At 36.2% G+C, this 24,044-nt stretch overlaps 2 protein-coding genes and 1 long non-coding RNA gene across 6 annotated transcripts in view; 1 reads left to right on the top strand and 2 right to left on the bottom strand.

Moving 5' to 3' along the window:
* Nucleotides 1-24,044, bottom strand: part of LOC111512640 (monocarboxylate transporter 2) — a 311,021-nt gene that overhangs the window by 21,506 nt on the left and 265,471 nt on the right. The gene's annotated exons all lie outside the window — the stretch shown is intronic.
* Nucleotides 3,386-5,034, top strand: LOC111512643 (uncharacterized). 2 transcript variants are annotated; one of them, XR_002723099.2, is made up of 3 exons: nucleotides 3,386-3,456; nucleotides 3,524-3,634; nucleotides 3,685-5,034. It is a non-coding gene; the product is annotated as an uncharacterized lncRNA (long non-coding RNA). The 2 variants fall into 2 exon arrangements; XR_012467723.1 differs by having other exon boundaries at nucleotides 3,398-3,634.
* On the bottom strand, nucleotides 20,133-21,768 carry LOC141486180 (uncharacterized). The gene is made up of 2 exons (XM_074183903.1): nucleotides 21,445-21,768; nucleotides 20,133-21,381 (listed from the first exon to the last, which is right to left on the bottom strand). The coding sequence occupies exon 2, from the start codon at nucleotides 21,375-21,377 to the stop codon at nucleotides 20,277-20,279; it is 1,101 nt and encodes a 366-aa protein (XP_074040004.1). The 5' UTR covers nucleotides 21,378-21,381; nucleotides 21,445-21,768; the 3' UTR covers nucleotides 20,133-20,276.

Consider the following 24,044-nt stretch of genomic DNA (forward strand, 5'->3'; position numbering starts at 1 on the left):
AATGGATGCAGACATTCTTGAAGCTCGTACTTTTACTGTATTGACATCTAGCAAAAAACAACGCCTTTCAAGCAATTTTTCAAACACAAAGGTGGAATTCCGTCTCTTTGGTACTGGAATGTGAATGATTATATTACTGGAAGGAAGTTGAGATATCGAGATAACAAGTGTCTGGTATCCAATATAGGCAACGAGCTGTCTTTCTCAAAACTTGATCTATTATTTTTCACTGGATTTCTTTGCACTTGGTACCGTTCTTTCCTGTAGACTTAGAGAAGTTTTCATGACAACGCTTCGACTTTTCTCGGAAAATTCCTTTCTCATAAACGATTAGCTCAATTTTCAGATTTTATTAGTGTGATGAGTTTTTCTTCAGGAATGAGGATTTTTCTATAAAAGGGGTTGAAGGCTCCCCTATGAATTTTGGTAGAAGGGTTCTAGGACAGGGTTTTTGAACCATGGATGAAAGACCCATGAGTTGAATTTGGTATATTGTTATTGAAATCCATATTTGGACTAGAAAATAAATGTTCCAAAATAAATTTTCGAAATATTCATTCCTCCTAACTACCTATACCGTAGGTTCTGATAAATGTCTTTCCTTACACTGGATGTTGAATGATATCTGATAGACATTTATGCAACATACCCCACATAGTTTGGTCTCGCAGATGTTTTTCGTTCATGTAGCAGCAGGACCATACTTTTCAAATATATCACTTACAGACTGGATTCGATGTTTTTCCTCTCATCAGTGCAGGAAATATCCGATCCAAGCAGCAAAGTGCTTGGGACACGATTGATTTCAACGCGGCTCAACTGCATGTATGAAATCTTCGTCTATGAGAAAATTGTTAACTGGTAACAGCTCGATCTCGTAAACAAAGCCTCAAGCGGGGAAGAAACTTCCCATGTACCAATACTCTAACAGAGATCAAACCGTGTCTGAAGACTGTAACGAGGAGAGATACATACGTATTAGAAAATAAATATTTCTAAATAAAATCTCGAAATCACAGTCATTTGGTATTGATTTTTGTTACCATTCTTTCTTCTGTATCATTACATATCCCACCATTATTACCAGGGCAGCACTGATAGTTTTTGAAAGCTAAGTGACACAGTTATTAATTGCCAATTTTTATAAACTCGTAATTTTATTCCCCAACAACAAACTCTATTATGTGGAATTGATTATGTAGCTCACTTGTAGCTTACTCAAATTATTCATACCGTCTTTAAATGAAGAGTTGAAGTTGTTCGATTAGGCCATGAAATTGGATAGATACCATTTTCTCACATTTGTTAGTTCTTCTATTACCATCTTGAATTATGATGGGAATATACGTAACAATTCGTCAGAAAGTAACACATTGGTTCCATTGGTAACAGCATTGTGAAATTTGTGAGACCACACAGAATAATGTTACATATGATATTAACAGTTTGGTAAAATGATTTTATCAGTTCGGTTAGAACGTTCATACGTTTTATTATTCCATGAATATCATTATAATTATATTCTTTGATTTGAGCCTTAAAACATTGAATACATATGAAGTAACTTTGTACCTTTACAGTGTAAAAAATCAAATCAGTATTGGAGTAATAATCTTATCAACAACTACCAGAATTACGAATATAATCAGTTATAAATTATATGAAAAAATAAATGAAAGTTAATGACAAGAGTGCACTCAAGTTACTTAAGTAGATTCCATCTGAGTTCCAGTTTTTTTGGGATTTTTTATAGAGCGGTGAAGATACCCCACCTTATAGTTTTATCATACACTGCTATTAGGAGAATCAGCGGGTTAAACTAATTGAACACTCCTTATGGAAATATCTATAGAAAAGGGATAAAACTTTCAATCACAATGTCACTGCTCAATATGTACAGTTCAAGAAAACGATATAATGTAACCTACCTTCCAACAGTTCCACTTTAATAATATAGTTAGGGAGCTAACTAATTTTGTTATTCAATAGTCATATATATATATATATATATATATATATATATATATATATATATATATTTATATGTTTAATTTATTGTTTTTAACTCATTTTCACTCTAATTATGATTTTTGATGTTTTTCGATGGCGAAAAAACTAACAACTCAATAAATTATAGGCCCTGAAGAAGCTTTCCATTAGAAGCGAAAGCTTGGCAAAGTAGAGCAGAGTTTTGATTTTTTTGACTGAGAGGTTTCCGCGGTCAGTAATTTGATATACTGTTGTCCGGGTTGAACCGCGTCTGTAATTTTCATCGTTTCGACATTTCGGCTCCTGCTTTGGAGCCATTCTCAAGAATCACTTAGATTTGTACTTACATGACTCGAGGACGAGGTCGTAATATTCTTTATCTCCAAGTCTCGTTACTAGTTCTATGTTTGCTGTGTACCCATCCTTTACTTCCTCCGCAATGCACAATGATTAGTCGCGATCCTTTGTTTGCAAGCATGTTAGGCGTATACATTCTCGAACCATCAGTCCACCCTTTCGTAACTGTGTCGTGAGTGTCATACCAAGTTTCGTCCAAATAGAAAATTTGCCGTTTTTTTTGTCTATATTTAGTTATTTGTTCTAAATATTTGTTACGCAATTCCACTATTCTTCTGCTTTCCATAACTTCCATAACTTTTCATAACGTTTTTTCATCATTTTAAATCTAAATCCTAGTTTCTTTATCCAGTTCTGAAGAGTTTTGTCACAACAGCTCACGTTATGGCCGGAAGTATTCAGTTTCTTCCTTATGATTTCAGTTGTAGGAATCTCATTGCATTTGTAACAGTCGTATATTATTTTTTCAATGATTTTATTGGATGAACATCTGAAGGTTTTGGTAATCCTCTATCACATCGCGTTTTGCGTTCATAATGTTTGTTTTTGACTATTTTACGTACAGTTGGGAAATGAATTTCGGTCAAATCTGATTTTGCTTGTAATGGTTTGTTTCCCTCGAAACCAAACTTGAGATGTAGATTATTATATACATTGAAACGTGCTCTCTGTGTTTCAAGAATCAAATGCATCCGAATCTCATTCACTATTTTTTTTTTCGCATTGTTTACCATCACTATTGGAATCACTACACACATTCTATTCGTCAACGTAACATGACTTCAAATTCAATTTTATGACTCTTCAGCCAATCATAAAACTCGGTTAGTAAAAAATATTCAATAGGAACCGCCAATTCTTCAGTTCACGTGGACTAGTTGACAGCGGCATTATTTCTCTATATTGGTTTTTTGGCCTTTGAGATGCCGATAGCTTTAACTATTCACAATACAGGTTACTTCGACTATACCTTCACAGCAATGGTATAAAAACAAATACACATTAGGACTAATAATAAAACATGTGATAAGAGATAAGAGTTCAGTAAAAGTTAAAGGAATTATGGACGCCGTATAGTATAGATGTTTCTATTTGAACCGAACAATACAAGTATGTGTTATCAGGACTTCCCAGCATTCACGCATTTATTATTGATTTCATATCTGGTTTGTTTTAGCGGAACCTACAGATGAATCAGTGCCGGTTTTGAAATATAACTCACTTCTACAGCATCGATAAAGCAGAGTTGATACTAACCTAGTGACAATATGTGTTGTTTATGTGAAGCGTAAGTCCATAAAGCTCAAGTCTAGCATTCATTTACATAATATTTTTTAGGGTGTCATGCATCTGTTCAACTATTACTCTGATTGTACTGATAGCGCTAATAACTGGAATTGTATTTTTGGTACTATTTCTCGAGAAGAAATTGTAGAATCTGGACTGATTGACATCCTTCAATTCAAAAATTTTTTGAATTACCTTTTTTCTACCTGACTTTGCTGAATTCACATGGATTGACTTTTTATACCTTTGTTCGAAGTTGATGAATAATGATTTACATTAAAATTGTGAGATTTAAAGAATGACTATTTCACTTTTTAAAACAAATTAGTTAATATTCACCTTTCATATTCACTGCTAACTTTGTTAGCTAGTAGTAGTAGTAGTTGATATGAATAATAAAAAAAGAAATTTTAAAAAGACTGCTAGTTGAAAAAATACAATTGAAGAAAACAGAAATGAGACTGGTACAGATATGAAACAAATTTTTTTCCATACATTTTCACAGAGGTTGCTATTTTGAAGAGAGGTTGCTACGTTCATAACTTTTATAATATTAAGTGTATCAAAATGAGATTTCGTAGAGGTTTATGGCAAGTGAAGAGGAGGGTTTTACTTTAAGTTTTACTGAAAGCGACCTTGGTTTTGAAGTTTTGAGTGCATATTTCACTGTTTCTAGATTTCTGAGACACTTCTGTTGGCCATAATTGGACGTGAACTAATTTAATGACCTCTGGTAATGTGAACAATTTACAACATCTTTACTGACAATAGATATGAAACAAGTTGACAACATTTTTCAAATGGCACTGATAAACACTTTTCGAAAAAAAGATTCCTTACCGAATTTATCGTCTATTGCGATTGGATTAAAAATAAGAAACATAAGGTGAATAGGAAAAATGCTAAATGATGATTCATTTATTTTGTCAAGTGTGACATGAATTGTCATAATGCACAATGCTCTGCACTTATTTTTATCGATTCTTCTTTGAAAAACAAAACACTCAGGTAGTTACAGTGACAGAAGCTTTGTGAGAAGAAAGTTAAAGTTTCTTAATTTTGTTCAATTTCAATTTGGGTTTTCGTCGAAATAATGTATACTAGAAGTGAAAAAGTGGATAACATTGCCATAATCTAAACCGTAACAGATACGACGACGATTGAATGGGAAAAAATATAACTGTCATCTAGAACTATACAATGGTCGAAAAAAATTTACGGGGACTCTCGCCCTTCTCGAGTTATACGGGGAAAACCAAAAATGCTGTTTTTAATTTTTTTCGAATGGAATTGTTATTTCGGAGAATATCAAAAAACGGAAGAAGAAAATGTTATTGTATTCGAAATGTACTATGACAATGTAATAATAAATATTCAATAAATTGTTTCGTGTCGACATGACCACCATCAACTTTTTTTTAAACACGGAACTGTCTTTTTTATTACAGATATTGATAAAGCGATAAATTCACAATCCAATTTTAATGGCGTTTCATTTGAAATAACCACCATCATCAGTGACAACAATCAAATAGAAAAACAATTTATTTTATCATGAACTTTTGGGAAAAATGAAACCAATACGGAAAATCAAAGCTACATGGCAATCTTCATTGAATGATCGAATTGACGACCTCTTTGTTGAATGCACATAATTTGTTGATCCAGACAATTTCTATAGCAATTTTGTAGCACAATAGGTGAAATACTAATACGTGCATCTCTAATTTTTTGTTTGAGATGGTCGATATCTGTACTTAGTGTGTATCCCAAGACAAAAAAATTCAAGGGAGTAAGATCTGGGGATCGAACTGGCCAGTTAATTGGTCCAGTGTTTCCAATTCATTTTCTTAGGAATATTGAATCTTAATATTCCCTTACTATTGCTACATTATCGAGAGGAGCGCCGTCCTGTTGAAAATATTGTATTTCATGACGGATAATCACTGGCAATTCATCTAAGTAGCCATCGAATTCAATGAATAGAAAATGAAGGTACATTTCACTATTCAAATGATCATAGTGAAAGAAAGGGCCAACCAAACATTTATTCCGAACCTTTCTTGGAAATTGGTTTCCCTATGTGAATGTTTATTTGTATTATTCCACCTATAATGGATATTTCTGTTAAACCAACCATTGTTGGTGAATTTTGATTCGTCCGTCCGTATTTTTTTTTACAAATATTTCAACTTCCCTATTTCTACTTCTCAACCACTTCGCAAATCGTACTCTCCTTTTGTGATCCCTTTCGTTGATGTGATGAACTTTTACGTATCCTGTAGCATTTATATTTGTTGTTTTCAAAATAGTTCTGGTGGATTTTACAGAAATCCCCATTTTGTGGGAAATTTCTCGAAAAGAACAATCTTGATGAGCATAATTTTTGTAATTGGCCAATCCTAAACTAAAAGAAAAAGATGTTTTCACTGTGTACCAAAAACATTCATTTGATTCCTCACACTTCCAGTAACCACACATTTTCTTGTTTCTTTTCCGTCAAATGCACCATAGTCCTTCAAATTTCATTCTAATCGTCTTAACATTTGGATGTTCGTGATACGACGATTCGGGTATAGCTCAACATACATATTTATTGTCAAAAGAAGATTTCTATTTGATTTTTCATAATTGAATAGCATATCAGTTCTTCCATCATTTGAATTCATCTTTGATACGTTCATAAACGTCTGACAGTTCTCAACAGCACATTCATTTTTCCTGCCATAGAAACCAAACAAAGCCTACGCATTTGAGATGGTAAACGAATTGTCATGCTATTTGATAATACCAAATCATATAACAATCGAATTTTTACCAAAAACTGATATTTTCGTTACTTCTAGGATTGAGAATTATAAACATATTACGAATTTTAATTGATTAGGGCGAAATAAGCCTTGAAAGAAGGATTACGGCAATACAAAAATTTTCAAAAGGAAAAAGTACGAATTTTCATTGTGTTAGGGTACCTACCTGTGGAATTCATTGGATTGTCTGAATTATATTTTGAAGATATCGAAACAATTTACAAAATAAGTAACGAGAAGACCCTAATATAAAATTGTTGTCACTGATTATGCTAGTTATTTCAAATGAAGCGCTATAAAAATATCGAATGTGATATACCCTTGGATTTTGAATTTATCGCTTTATTGATATCTGTGAGAAAAATACAGGTCCGTGTTTAAAAAAAAAAGTTGATAATGGTCATGTTGACACGAAACGTTTCATCGAATATTTATCATTACCTCGTCATAGTACACATCGAATACAATGACATTTTTGTCCATTTTTTGATATTCTCCGAAATAACAATTCCATTCGAAGAAAACGAAAAACAGCATTTTTGGTTTTCCCCGTATAACTCGAGAAGGGCGAGGGTCCCCGTAAATTTTCTTCGACCATTGTATTGTTCCCGATGACAGTTACATTTTTTCTAATTTAATCGTCTACGTATTTGTTACGGTTTAGAATATAGCAATGTTACCACATGATAAAAGAAACGGCCATTATATTAATAATGTTGGGAGAATGGCAAAAAGAGATATCTCAATTGGCAACATCCAGTCATCAATATTTTCTGTAGTTGAGGAAGGAACAGAAGTTAATCATAAATGGAGAGACCGGAAATAACGTTCTTGTTATGGTTGAGGTTCTCTTTGAGAGAAATTAGTGGTTACCCTTCGAGCTAGGTATACTCATAACTCACCTGAGACCAATTACAATTCTCCCGTGTCTCTCTAAAGTAGTGGAATTGATAATAAAGGAACGGATTATTGAGTATGTCAATGAAAATCATCAGTGTTTAATATCTGTATGATCAATATACTGACCTCAGCATATGGCTCTTCTGTTATTTACCGACTACCTGATTAAAGCTGTAGATGATGACCTGTTTGACCTGTTTGGTACTCCTGCTTTGAAGAAAGACCTTTGACACTCGATTACGAGATATTTTGAAGAATCGTACTCAAAGAATTGTTATGGATGGAGTTGTATCGGATGCTCTTTTGGTACAAAGGGAGTAACAAAAAGATCACTGGGCCCTTGCTTTCTAGCTTGCATATTTGTGATTTTTATCTGTTTGTAAAAAATGCAATATACATCAGTATGCAGACATCACGCAGTTATATTTCTCTTTCCCTTTCTTTAATGAAACTGCAATAATGATGTTTGGACCTAAGAAGAACAGAGAGCTCTCCAACTCCACTTTTTAAATACGCATCGCATTCCTCTGCGACCGAGATAAAACATTAAGGATTGTGATTTGATATAGACTCTACTTCACTAAACATGTCAGCTATCTGAACCAAACTGTTTCAGGCAGCTGTTTTCAAATCGTGATTTGCTCAATACAAACTTAAAATTTAGACTATGCGAGTCAGTGATCATGTCAAAAATATCTTATTGCCTTAGTATTAATGAACTTTTTTAGGACAATCGGATGCTCTTCGACTACAGCGTATTCAGAATAGCTGTTAACGTTTCTTGTTTGGTATCCGTAAATATCCGGAAATATGCCACTCAAGAATCAGGGTAGTTAAAAGTTGAGAAACTTGAAAAACTGCATCTACTCACCAACATACATAATGTTTTGATATCTCGTCAACCTATATCAAAGCGGGATTCCCACGAAAACTCAACCTCAGGTGCATTCATTGACCTCTCGGCAGCCTATGACACAGTATGGAAGGGGGGACGCTCTGCAAGCTTCTCATAAAAAATCTCTGCAAGCGAATAAATCAACTGATATCGAACATGCTTGCTGATCAGATGTTTCAGATTATAATAGGCACCGACATCAGCTCACCAAAGAAACCCAACGACGGCTTGCCACAGAGATCAGTGCTCGCTCCGCTGTTTATTTAGAGCGGATATGCCGAAAACAAGGTCAAATAAATTCGGCAACGCGACCACTGGGTGCTTGCGACAACATGAAACTCAATCAAACTAGCTGAGGAAATCCTAACAGCAAATCTGGAGACAATGGATAAATACTTCCACAATTGGAGACTCCAGCCAAATGCCTCCAAAACAGATGTTAGCAGTAGGGTGCTAATGCCGACTGAACGCCTCCCCCCACCCCTTTTAACCTTGAGACGTCACACGACCTTGAATGACGTCACCTAACCTTGAACGTCGTACACGTAGTATGAGCTTGAATGCGGTGTTTGACCTTGAGTGTGGGGTTTGACCTTGACGTTCGACACTTCGACTACCTCGAGCTTGCTCCATGGCATTGAATGTTGACCTTGAATGAAATCGTGACGTGTACAGAATATAACCTTGAACAGTGGGCGTTCGGCGTTGTCCACTCCCTTGTTGGTAATTCCTATATAAGTTCAGAATATCGTATGACGTCACCTAACCTTGAACGTCGTACACATAGTATGAGATTGAATGCGGTGTTTTACCTTGAGTGTGGGGTTTGACCTTGACGTTCGACACTTCGACTACCTTGAGCTTGCTCTGTGGCATTGCATGTTGACCTTGAATAAAATCGTGACGTGCACAGAATATAACCTTGAACAGTGGGGTTCGGCGTTGCCCCCTCCCTTGTTGGTAATTCCTATATAAGTTCAGAATATCATGCTTCCACATTCAGTTTAGACACTCTAAAATACCCAAATAGGTAAACAGAAGTACTTGTCGAATTCCAAAGTGAAGACAACGAGTATCAACCCATCCGAGAGGGTGTTTTCGTCAGTGAGGTGAATATATATTTTATTTTAATTAACCGTAATTTCACTATATTTATGAATATGGATAATTTGAAATTTGACATTGAAAAAATTAATTTTTCTATAATTCAACAAAGTGAAGCTTTAGAGCAGAAACCTATAAACGCTCTGGTTATTGATAAAGAATATAAAATTGAAAAAATGTCAATGTATTCCACACGATATGGTAAATCAATTCAAGTAGTTTTATTGGATGAGGAAAGTGATACTCCTTTTAAAGCATGGCTTCCAAAACGTGTCACAGAGCAATTACCAGAAGACTTCATTCGTGAAGTGAATTCATCCAAAGCCAAATTCACACTTACTTATATGGGTCAAAGTTCGCAGGATTATCCTGGTGCTAAAACCCGATCATTGATGAAATTCAATGTTTTAGATTGAACATTTTGAAATTATGATTTTTTTTTGTAAATAGTGAAAATATGGTAGATTAATATAAAATATGTATCAACTTGGTCACTTCATAGACATAGTCAGATTTCAAGTGAGTATTTTTTTTTATATTATTTGCAAACTAATGAATGCCATTTATGAATTTCCAGAACTCACCATTCTATAAATATGTGGATGCAATATTCAGCCCAAGAGTGGCCGGAAGCAGTGGATTTGGATTCCGCCATAAGAAAAATGGCTTGGGAGATGGCTGATCTGAGTTTTGATGCTCTACATTCATCAAATTATGATTTGAGTGTATGTTACGATGCTGAAGAGGTGCGAAAACTTTTGGAGCTTAGTGAGAAGTATGAACTCGGTGTGGCATTGTGTCATAAATATTCATATGGGAGTAGAAATTTGGATGAGTTCTGTGAGTTAATAATTGAAGCAGACTTGAAACATTTTCTTCAAGACATATGCACCTACCTACCGCAAAATATCATAGAGAAATATCAATTGGAACCACAGAGTCCCAACCCGCAACTGGAAGAAGCGATAAATGATGGTGTTGTAAATATTTGAAATCTGTTGTATATGTTTGTGAATAAAATAATGTTTCAATCCATATTTGTTTGTATCTAATTGTTTGGTGAATAAAAGATATAACATAATTATTGAGTGTTTTATTATTCATCAATATCGAATATTTCATAGCATATTACATGTCAATCTTATTACAATCCAGTTTGAACAGAGCCATTAAGAGCATTATATGATAGAACAGCATCGTGGAGGATGAGTGCATATACTTTGGTGTTTGCTGGAAACTTCACCTTGCGTGTTTCGAATTCTATTTTGATGTCGACAGTGGATGACTTCATAGCTTCGGGTTGATGGGAGCAGTCGATAATGAATAGTGGGTTGTTGCGAAAGCTACCAATATCCATCATCGGTTCACTCATAGTTTTATAATAGTAGCTACGTTGGAAGTTTTCATATGCATAGTAAGCTGATGAGTCTAACTTCTTGTCGAAATCCAGATTCCAACGCTCATATGGGTATACTTCAGAGTTCAGAGATAGTCGAATATTATTAATATTCACATGTGTGAATTTCGTTACATCTTTTGACATATTTTCGGATTGGTCGGTGTTTTGAAAGCCGATGATGATATATCGTGGTCTTTCGAGGCTGCTGGTTGTCTTCACCGCCCATATATCCGAGGATGTATCACGAAGTGTGGGTAATTCATAAAGGTCCCACATACGATAAGCCACCTTCACTTTAGCATTATTACCATTTTTATTTATGCGATTCAATAGTTTCAGTTTCTGTCGATCTTCCGGCACAATGTGCCTGATTCTCCATTCTATTTTATTGATTTCCAAATCTGCATCGACTTCCCCAATGAATGAATTTTTGAATGAGCGAGCTATAATCAAAATGAGCTCCTGCTTCACATTCATTATCCCCTTATTGTAATCTTCAGCAAAACCCATTAGATACTTCAAGGGTAATTTACCACTAAATACATTGCTAACGGGATCGAATATATCTTGTTTATTCACATCGAGTCCCCATCCTATCGGTAGTAGCGAATTTGCATGCGTTTTTCCAAATGATATCATCGTTTTCATTGTGGTAGTTATGCCGGGTTTTCGAACAACAACCACTTGCTCACCACCCATTTCATAGCGAATTTCGTCGAAGAGAAAGGCGAGAGCATTATTGGATAGGTAGCACCGCTTTGTGGCATCAGATGGTGTGAACTTCCCCTCGATATAAATGTAACTATCTGCAATATCGAGTATGAGATCTTGATAATTGATTGGAATTCGTATTTCATCTGAATTTTTGTAATATGGTGAACCATACGGCTTATATGTATGCTCATGAAGGCTGATGAGGGAATGGTCGAACATGGGCTCCTCGAACACTTCCAATTTATCACTTGTGGTGATTGTCGCCATGTTATTACTATTTTTTATATCGCACCTTCAAGCCAATAGATTTGAGAAAGTTCAGGCTACTAGCACTTATTCTATATCTTGACCGTTTGGCAGATATACGTGGAATGAATCGACTGCTGGATTTTCGCTTCTTTAAATGCACATGATCATAGCCTCCACCAAATACATTATGCTGACTCAACTGCTGCCGCTGCGGCAATCGCTGACTATTGAAGCACAACCCCATTTTTAGAAACGATAATCGCAGAATTTATAGTTCCATCAATGAATATCACCTGCTCAGCGTTAGGAAGTAACAAATACTGAGTAACAATTTGATCAACTTCAGCTTTATATTGACTTTTTTCACAGATGATCATCGCTCACCATCGTTTTTGCTCGATCGTTTGAATGCTTATCGAGGGTTGTTTTTTCAAATCAGATTGCAGCGATTTGATATCCTTATCCATATGCTCATACTTTTTTACAAATTCTACTAATTTCAGTCCAAGCGTAATGAGATCTTCCCTCACTGATACGGAATATTTTTCTACTCCATCTAATTTCAAATTAATTTTGTCAATATCAGTATCTAATTCTCCTCTCATCTTTGAGATGTAAAAACCGACATATCCTCGATTAACACAATCCGTACTCTCTTCAGGCTCTGCTATATTTTTCAAACGTTTATTTTCCATATCAAAGTTTCCATCGGTTGTTAATTTGAAACCAACTCCAGGCTGCCCACGCAAAACAGTATTTGAAACTGCCTTACTTCTGCGACCAAACTTATCGATGCTTCCTTTACTCATTTTCTTTATGATACACTAATGACAGTCATCGATGTTCTGAATCAACGTATGAGAAACGATGATTGTTACTAATGACTGTCGTCGATGTTGTGAATAAATATATGAGAAATGATGATTATTATAGCTTTATCAATTCCAATTTGACTATTATTTTTTCACCATTGAAATTGATCAGATTACCATTATCATCCAATATGCGAAGAGTGATATTGTCGAGGTACTGACGACCACCAGGTCGGATTGGCATATAAATAATATTTTGTGGCTCCTTGGTGAGTTTGTAACCGGGCTCTACATCAATATCAAATTCAAAGATGCTATGGATTTCATCGCCATTCGAATATGCTCCAGCTGTGACATTACAATCCACACGAATAATCCTCACCTTATTGATATTCACGGGCAATGTTGATTCATGTATTTCACCACAATTGAAAACATTGTCATCGAACCCTAGAAGTTCAGCAATGCTGTTTTCATGTTTGAGATGAATGTAATATTTCGATCGCATTTCACATTTCAGAGTGTTGTTGTTTGCACGTAGGAGAAATACTTCGTCGATATTTTCTTCAATTCCATTTTCTAGTTGCACTTCTTTGGATTTCATGAATCTTTGAATCACCTTATTAATTTCATCAATTTCATATGCCCCAGGTGGAATTTTTATAATAGTGGGGGGTGAGATAATTGTCTTCGAATAGCCGATAACATTATTCTTAGCATCTACATTGAATATGGAATTGTAGGAGTAGAAACCATGTAATCCCAGACCATAATTACTATTGGTATCCAATTCGATGGGTGGGTAGAAGTTGGCACTCAACTCGCTAGAGAATCCCGACAATGAAAACGTGCGTGACATGACTGACGAATTTTCGATGATTCATGTCTTTTTATTGCTGACAGCAGAAATTGTGGACCAATCGTCGCTTTTTCGGTGGTCTATCCATATCATTATGTGTGACTACATTCACATCATTCACTTTACAATAACAACAAAAAATTTTTCTTGTAGGTGGACCATCATTCATATCGGAATTACTACTGCTACCGCTGGAATCATTGTAATGCTCTTGACAGTACTGATACTTCAAGACATCAATATCATTTTGTAGGTTTTGTGGTAACTTATCCCATACAGATGCAATTTCATGTGATGCACACCCAATCAACACCTCTTTCGGCATATCAGCGAGTTGTTCTTTACTCATTTTTTGTAAAGTGCGTACTCTGGAATATGCGATCAATGAATGACTCATCCTCTTGATACTCTCCCTATCCTGTACTGGTGTTAACTCCATGTCTTGTTCTGAAGAAACTTCAAACACAAATGGCCACACCATACTGTGTTGAATCGTTGTTCACGCTTATAGTTATATGTGATAGTATTGATAGGATTCGAACCCATATAAAAATAGTGAATCAGTTCTTTGGGAGGGGGTAAATCGCCAAAACTATCAAAATATTTTATCGAAGTTCCCCTTTTTCTATATGCTACCCAATGTGTCCCTTGACCATGTCGACTATCCAAATTTACTATGGCAGATTCATATCGGAGTGGTCCTGATTTTGGTAAATCGTCACGCATATATACCCCCCGAAAATATGGAATCGTCATTTTCTTAGCGTAATAGTTGAGGTCGATATTGGAGAGAGCTCTTTTAGGTAGCAAATTTATGAGTTTTTTGAATTTTGAGGTTTCAAATAGACTCCTAATCCTTTGCGGTAAGGCTTCAAGTAGATACCACTTCCTTGTTTACCTATAGCAATTGCCTCCATGTGTTTATTATGGCGATTTGTCTCACTCAACTGCTCCCTACTCGCTTTTGCTGCTTGAACTGCTTTCGTTATACCAGCAGTAGCACCGGCTAAACTACCTAGTGCTGATAAACCAGCAAAAATTGGAATGAGTGGTAGTATTCCACCAATTTTAGGAATCGGTATGATTCGCGGTGTGCGAATTTTCTTTTTCCCACCTGCAGCCCTCATATATTTGCGTGCTGCTTTGAGTGCAATTTCAGCTGCTCTTTTAGAATTTTTGACAACAAATTCACTTCCACCCGCTTTGTGTAGAACATCACGCACTTTCTGAACGATCCCAGAACCAAAAGCTATCACCTTAGAAGCTTTCAATATTTTTTTAACTTTTTTTTTCTTAATAGAACGCTTTTTCTTCGGAATGTGTGACTGCTTGGGAGATGAGTCACAACCCATACCAAATCGGCGTTTCCCTTTCATTATATTCGTAACTAGCCAAGCAGCTCCTTTTTCTCCAATAGTAGCGTCTTTTGCTTTGACACGATTCCAAGCACTTTCTGCAAGCTCCTTATCCGCTATGTGTCTAGCTGCAAGATTATCAGGGTTCTGTGAATATGCAATATCGTGTTTTTTGCATGCAAAATCCAGCTGATTGACACCCGAATCACCTCTCAACAATCTTTTCTGCAATTTGGTGCCCGGACCGCAATACTGATAGCCAGGTAAGTGTAATTCAAATGGTAGATTATTGATGAGGGAATTGATCAATCCTCTACCAGTTTTATTTGAATGCAATTCAGTAGATCTGCATCGACTCATAACCCCTATTTAAATAAAGGAATCGATGGGGAACCCTGCTTATATAGTCTCCAACTGTCATACAATGCGCATATTGAAGCAGAAGCAGCAATTTTCCATCGATAATTTCGATGAAAAAGTGGGTGGTGGATCGGGAAGCGGTGTCAAACAACGTCACGGATCTTTACTTCCACTTTCTATTCGCGGCCTGATTATTGGACCTTCTAACTGTGGCAAGACAAATGTTATGATTTCTTTGCTAACGCATCCTCTAGGATTACGATTCGCAAATGTTTATCTTTATTCAAAGTCTCTTTATCAACCTAAATACGAGTATTTACGTGAAGTATTATCTCCAATCGAAGGGTTGGGTTTTTACACTTTTGCCAATAATGCAGGTGAAATAGTAGAGCCTTCAGACGCCAAACCTGATTCGATATTCATTTTTGATGATGTTATGTGCGAGAAACAGGATGTTATACGATCATATTTCAGTATGGGTCGTCATAAAAATGTGGATTGTTTCTATTTAGCCCAAACATATTCACGAGTTCCGAAACAATTGATACGAGATAATGCAAATTTTATCGTAATGTTCAAACAAGATGATATGAATCTCAATCATATTTTTTCCGACCATGTATCACCAGATGTAACATATAAGCAATTTCAAGATATGTGTGCGAGATGTTGGGAAGATAAATATGGATTTTTAGTAATTGATAAGGATCGAGAAGTGGTAAATGGACGTTATCGAAAAGGATTCGACGCTTTCATATATCCTTGACGTTCTTGAAGAATTGAATCACTTGAGTGCTAGATAGTGGAGATAACACTTCATTATACAAATTCTTGGAGTGAATTATGGAGGGAAAAAATGATGATGAAATATGTTTAAAAAGAAAGTTAATTGAAGCAACGGATGCCGTTCGGAAGAAATTCAATTATATCAAAAGTAGTCGTCTAGGTGATCAATCAGCACTCGAGAGGATCTATGAGCCAATAATAACACCTTTGAAAGTAATATCTGCCAATACTGAAGGAGCATCTCAAATGAATCAAGTGATGCAGAAAACAAAGCCTGCTACACCATTAACAGCCAAAACTATAATTGAAAGTGAGTGGAAACCGAAATTTGAAGGGGCTTCCTCGAAGGATCTTCAAACCTCTCAATTGACAACTTTAGATTCACAATCACCTAATGTATTCGATGATGGTGATGAAGTACAAAAGCATATAAAAAAGTTACTATCAGGAAATCCCTCTTACGATACAGTCTTTGGAGTACACATGAACACTGAAACGGGAAATTTACAAATGGGAGTAGCTGATGTGGAATTTATCGATGAGAAAATTGTGTTTATGAAAAATGGTAAACTATTGGCTCTTATCAGGGCACTCCAAAACTATATAACTTGATATTCATGAAAGTACCATCGAGAAATATCCCCTCTTCCGATATGACCACATATGGTGATATACTCAAATTAACAAAGGCTGCATATAAATACAATGAGAGAAAACAAGGTCTTCTATCGAATAATTGGAAGAAATATAGAGAAATAATCCTACCATTATTATCCAATGGAAACCCTAGTAGAGAAGGTGCTGGCATGATCAAAATACCCACCCAGAAAAAATATATCAGAAATAAGCATACAGATTATGTTTATTGGAATGAACTCGAAGAATTGATTGATCGCCTTCGACTACTTTGGAGTTCACGACTGGCTGGACATACCGGACATGATAATGAAATATTAGCCATAATTGAGGAATTACGTGAAGAAGGATTAGTCTATTGATCGCAATATCATGAATATGATGTGTGAAACTGGCTCAGTCGATCACAAACGATCTAACTATGCATACCACAATTGATAAATTTGGTCGTAGAAGAGGTGGTGTTAGTAAACCAATAGTTGGAAGATCTGGTGTTGGATTCATTCTCACACCAAATGGTGATTATGATATTCAGAATAAGCGGTTTCAAAATGTTGGTGAACCTGTAGACAGTAAAGATTCTGTTACTAAAGGATATGTTGACGATCACATTAGAAAAGTCAATGAGACAACTCTGAAGTATTTCCAAGAATTCATTGCATCAACGCTACGTAACATCGGAAAACATATTGATTCAAAACATAATGAGGTGCAAATAATCATTGACAAAAATGCACTCATCACTTCTGCATTAGCTGATCAATTGAGTAATGTGGAAAAGCGAACTGACGTAATAGCTAAGTTGGTTGATACTTTTACTGAGCGAGTCATTGAAGTTTAATAGTCAATCGTTACACTTGCACCTGAACAGTAGAAAAGTGATTCCTCAATTTTATCATCTTGAAGAAGTCTTAGAGCAGTAATATGAGTAATGCAAAATGGCAGGTTGTGAAAGAAATACACAAGCCGGCGCGTCGAAATTTCCCCCGTCGGAAGACAATAATAAAGGGTTTTTCTGACTTGTGGCAGATGGATTTGATGGAAATGCAACCATATTCTAAAGAAAATGAGGGATGTAGGTACATCCTTATAGTTATCAACTGTTATTCAAAGTTTGTATGGTCAAGGCCGTTGAAGAATAAAACTGGTGATTCAGTTACTGCAGCTATGGCAAGCGTGTTGAAAGATGCTAAATATACTCCAAAAAATTTACAATCTGATCATGGTACTGAGTTCTATAATTCGAAATTCTCATCGTTAATGAAGAAACACAGCATCAATCATTACTCAACATTCAGCACAAAAAAAGCTGCAATTGCAGAACGAGTAATCAGAACATTGAAGAGTTGGCTTTATAAGGAGTTTTCACTTCAAGGTCATTACAAGTGGTTGAACATTCTTCCTAGAATTACTCGTCAGTATAACAACAAAGTTCATCGTACGATTGGTATGAAACCTGCAGATGTGAAACAGTCTACTAAATTGTCAATGTATGCCGAATCTAAGAGTCCACATGTGAAACGTAAAAAAAATACGTTTAAAATTGGGGATAGTGTTCGAATCAGCAAATATAAAAATGCATTCGATAAAGGTTATACAGCAAATTTTACAGCTGAAATATTCAAAGTTGTGAAAGTTAATAATACAGAACCTATAACTTATGCATTAGAAGATGTGAATGGGCAACCAATCAAAGGCTGTTTTTATGGGCTGGAGTTGAATAAAACGAAAGATCCCAATACGTATTTGGTGGAGCGAGTTTTAAAAAGAAAAGGACATCGCCTCTATGTAAAGTGGCTGGGGTTCTCTGAAGATCACAACTCATGGATCGATGAAAATTCTTTAGTGTAATGACATTATCATGATTGTACTCAATATTAGATAAAAAATAAAAAAATAGTGTATTAAAATTGTTTTATTTATTAAAAACTAAATAGAATAATAACCTTAGAAATGATGCAAGTAATTTGTAAACTATTGGTTTTATTTTTCATAAATTCAACATATTGAAATCACTTCAAGATGTGTATGTTAGCATAAGATTTCCATGAATCCTCCGTCTCTCTATCCGCTCTTCATGGGTTAGACACCAGCACTCTCGAAAGTGGACATCTCTGTTGGGGTGAAATTGGCCGACATTCTCACACAATTGCCAATCATTTCTACAAGCACTGCATAAATTGTTCCAACAATCCACACTATATTCACCACATTGTAGACATCGCTGGACTAATGTATCGCAAGTCGCTACACAATTTATGCATATATTCCTTGAAATGCCCATATTATTACACATAATCTCTTTCGAACATTCTCTGCACTGCTGGCGGTAGTCACTTACTTCTAGAGTTGAACCATTTATCCTCTTCCGAAGTGGGTCTGGATTCCTTGCCACAACACATCTACGACACAGGCCGGTACATGGGTTGATATATGTTTCAGGCCAATACCCATGGCAGTTGTAACACACTATATGTTTGCCAATTTTGATTGGAAAGCCGCGTATTGTCGGTTTTGTATCCCACTCTTTAGGGAAAGACATATTCACTGATAGATGTACAAATATTCAATCGATGAATTTAACTACACTCTCACGCTCCCATGTTTCCCTCTTATAAACAGGTACCGTGAAGAGTGGGGTAGAGTGGAGGGAGCTACCACCACCACTGTCAAAAATCATATAAAAATCGGTGAGCATCGATATTCAAAGATAATGATTAACTGTTTCCATTTTCTAATTAGTTCATTTTATAGCGAAACAACTAACGTTTCACCGCAAGGGTGTACCGATATAGCCCTATTTTTTTCACTACTACCAAATAGAGTGGTTAGGTTGAATGCTGCCCCACCCACGCAGCATTCCGTGTGCACCAACCAGGTACTATGTGCACTCCGAGGAAAACCTAACCTAACCTACCTGATCATCATCATCATCATCTATAATGATGATGTCAGGTTCGGGAGAATCAACCACCACGATGATATTTGGTGGAGCGATTTGATGATCTTCAAGCCACAGTTGATCCACAAGTTCTGGGCTGGCAAATTCATCATGTTCAAACTCATCTTCGTCTGAGGTTACATCTTGTTCTTCATTCAGCTCTATTGTTGTATCTGAATACCCATCGAATTCATCATCGGGAGATGTTGAATCAACTACAGCAACTTGAATGTCACCATAGGACCAATTCTCTGGTGGGGCAAAATGAGGTTCACTGGTGGAATCAGCTTCCCGAATAATTGGTGTTGCTTGATTCATGATGAACGAACAAGTTGAAGAATATTGAGAATACAATCTTATTTATATGATTTGAAGAAAGTGGGGTAGAGTAAGGGAAGGGGAATATGTGAAAAATAAAGTAATGATGAGAGAAGTGTCAAAAGGTTTTGGAATTATACTCAGAGCATTACTAGAATCACCTTTATTTATTCTCTAGAAAAAATAACTATTTTACAATTCACACACTTTCAAATGATGGAAATTCTATACAATTATTCTATTTAACTAATTTTATTCTATATACTACATGTGACTAGAAAGTGACTAGAATGAAGGAATAAATACTGCCCCAACCACGCAGTATTTTGTGTGCAACAACCAAAATAGATATGCACTCCAATATTCCTTATTTTATTTTTTCATTCATAACATTCATAACCTTAAAATTAACATGCAAGTTTTTATTATATTCCTAAAATTACAATTTTTTTATTCTAAACATACATCTAACTTAAACTAAACAAAAATATATTTACAAAAGGGGTTAGGTATTAAGGAACCCCTGGCACATGGCATCCCATTCCTGAACAAGAGGTCCATATTTTTGGATGTAAGCCAAACTCTTTCCTTGTTGCGAATCTTCTTCTTGAAGTTTCGCCCTAAGCAAAGAGAGTCGCTTCTCTAATTCCAGTTTCTGGGCCTCGATGGTGGAAATATCCGCCATCAAGGCCCTTTTTCTGGAATCAGAACCATCCACAACCTTCTTTTCCCTCAAATATCTCTTTTTCACAGACTGTGCATAGGTAATAGACTCTTTGAGTTTATTACCCTCTACCACAGTCTGTGAAAGGACATTTTCCGGGCCAACCTCTTGTTCGGAATGCTCAACACGTACCTGGGGGGTGACTGGAGGGGGTGACGCATTCCGATGGACCTGGGGGGTGGCTGGAGGGGGTGACGCATCCCGATGGACCTGGGCGACGACTTCCACCAAGTTCTGCACCTCCATCACTGGAAGGGGTGCTGTAGGCCAACCACCGTAAGGTGAGTTCTTTTCACACTTTTTGCGAAAAGCACTCAACTTACCACCCCTCCCACCTTTGGCTTTGGATGCCTTCACAGGTGCGGACTTCTTCACAGGTGCGGACTTCTTCATCTTCTTGGCCCTCTTCACCGGTTTTTCGAACTCATCCCCTGAATCGATGGGGGATAATGGTTCGATGGGCGATAAGAAGCTTTGAAGATGCGATAAATCCGCCAGAGACTCGTCCAGGTCCGGGTTGTAGACATTCAGTAAATCTTCAATTTGGGGTGCTGACGAAGAAGTTGGTCCACTGAATGTCGACAAAGTTGGTGGGGGGTCAATCTCCTCCTCGGGGGTTGGTTTGAAGTCCTCGAAAAAGAACTTCAAGTCAGGAGCCGCCACTTCCTGGGTGGAAGTCATCCCCGGTGGTGGAATGGGAGCCGCCACTTCCTGGGTGGAAGTCATCCCCGGTGGTGGAATGGGAGCTGCAGCTGGTGGTGCAGCTGGTGGTTGTACCATGATGTCCTGTAGGACAACCACCCTCCTCCGCTCTACATCCTCCAACTGTCTCTCACTGAGAGTGGTAATCGGGGTCATCAGAGCATTCCTCAGAAAAGACATGATTCTAGAAAGAGAAAATGAAAATATTAGACAATATAATATAAATAGTATGGAAGTGTGTACTTACATCAAGCTGCTTGGAATTTTCAACTAAGTTGGCTGGCAGGTATCTCAGGTTGGCTGCTTCTTTCGAAGGAAGACTGCAATCGAATGATGAACTGTGGCCTCCTCCTCATGTTTTATAGCCGTATGCTCCCTACCACTTCGGGTGGGAATGGGAGTGGGGGTGGAAGTGGGGTAGGATAATTCGTTTGAAATATTCGACAAGTATGAATTTTACAATTTGTTGAACAAACCAGGTAATGAGTGAAAAAATTCAATTACTCGATTGCTCTTCCAATAAGGCAATGAGTAAATTTAATTTCTTGTCACTTATACTGTTTTCATCTTTCAGTACATTCAAAAGAATTCTTAAATTTTGTTCGGAACTTGTCTGATAGAATTCAGTATCGTTGTGGCCCCAAGGTAATGTCTTGGTGGTATTAGGAATGATGAATCGCTTATCATCATTATGTGATAGCGCGACTTTATTGCACATCAACGTGTAAATATCATGTAAATCACTCCTGAATACATTCATCTTTCTAAATATTATACCGCCTGTTTCAACAATCCTAATGTAATCTTCAATTGAAATTTGATTTTTTATAACGGATTTTTTAATACCTTTTGCTTTCTTTATTTCATCAGACACACTTTGTACATGATATGCTTTCGCACCGGTGCCATGGAAACTGATGATGGGATCACTCGGAAGTTCATCCTTCATATTTCCAATCACCGATTTGCTAACTGGCACATTGAATTTATTACCCAACCTATAGTTAGAAGTGTCAAATTTGTCAACATTTGCAATCATAAAATTATAAAAATTATCCGTCATTATTTTCAGTATCAAAGAATCCGTATCGGTATAGAGAAGAGAAGCTTGTGGTCCGTAATGTTTTTTGATGACATCATAGAAAAAATCATAAATGACTGTTTTCGACATATCCAATATACTGAACCCCAAATACAATGGTTTATTATAACAAACCTTAACTTTATCCATATGTATGACGACAAAGTCTTCCGAAAATATGGATAATGTTTTGAAATTGGGACGAGCTATCAAAGCATTGGCACCCATACCTCTTCTTATGGATTCCCAATGTGTGACAATTCGAATGTCTCTTCTATTGTTTACATTTTCCATCGTTTTGCCAAATATGGAATTTATATTCAATTTGAAGTAACCCTTCTCAAACTTATTGGTAGCCTTATTTCTCAAATTTGTATTTAAATCGATATATTTTTTCAGCCACGGTGACTGATTGAATCTGAGAATTCTATGAGTTTTCATCACCATCAAACCATTACGGACCGCTTGTTTCAAATTCCTATAATGAACGATATATTTCTCTTTATCATTCAAATTAGGAATAAGTTTGGGTATTTTGGAGTTTGAACCAGGTGGTATAATACTTTCAACCAAAAATGGTAAATCCGAATGTAGATCGTGTAACTCGACAGGATAATGCACATCTACTTCAAGTATGTATCCTTGGGGGCTATCATCTGGAATACTATTGATATCCAACTGACATATTTCACTGGCGGTCAACCAAGTGAACCCACCAAAAGGTAATGATTGAGACATGCTATGACCATACAGATTTGTTGCATCCAAATACATTATGAAAGATGAAGGTTCTTCGGGATTATAATTTGGAAGAAACTGATTGTTTGCAATATGCTTTCTCTCCGAACACTGGCTTACACCACCACGTATACCGTTTTGGAGAAAATGCACCATATCGATATCAGTTAATAATTCCAAGTTGACACCCGTATACTTCAACATAGCATCCCAAGAAAGACCTGGAGAAGTGAAATAGTGAGCAGGATCCAATTTATATGTATCTAAACTCATATTTCTAAAATTTTCAAAAATATCGCACAACAGTAGAACATCAGATTTTAGGTATATGTCAGAATATTCACCCAAATCTTGACAATTGAATGTGTTCCATACCTGCTTTACTCTATCATAATCCTCATCAGAAACATGTTTTTCATTTAATTTATCATAAAAGTCCACCTTTGATGGTATACTAGAATAATTTAATTTATCTAAAGAATCGATAAAACTGTACGGAAAAACACCTTTCTGCCTCATAAGTTTGAATTTATCCTGTTCCGGAAAATATTTTCTTGTTTCCACAAAATGTTTTTCATCTAAATTGTCACCTAACTCTTGAAGGGAAGCAGCCATAAATTTAAAACTATCGATGAACCTTAATTTCAAAAACTTATTTTTCGTCACTCCATTGTGATCTACTATTCTCTCCATAATTATATGTTTCGTGAAGGAAACATACTTTTCTTTAGTTTGAGCAATGACATCAACTTTTGTTTTGTTTGTGCATAACTCTTTTATGAACAGATGACAGTCATACCCACTGAGATTATGAAAAATTATGGGTATAAAGTTGGGCAATTTGAAATTGAGGTTACAAATACTATGTGCAGCTCCATTTCTTTTTTTCCCCGTTAGATGGCAGTGGTCACGCACCTTAATATCACCATCACCAAATGGTTCTCCACATATACCACATGTGGCGGCAATATTGAAATCATGCTCTTCCTCATCAGTCAATGGACTCATTGGAATGACTTTCTTCAAAT

Source organism: Leptinotarsa decemlineata, unplaced genomic scaffold (genome assembly GCF_025532065.1).
Source record: "Leptinotarsa decemlineata unplaced genomic scaffold, Ldec_3_MD MMD2_P_RNA_scaffold_2, whole genome shotgun sequence".
NCBI classification, from domain to species: Eukaryota; Metazoa; Arthropoda; class Insecta; order Coleoptera; family Chrysomelidae; genus Leptinotarsa; species Leptinotarsa decemlineata.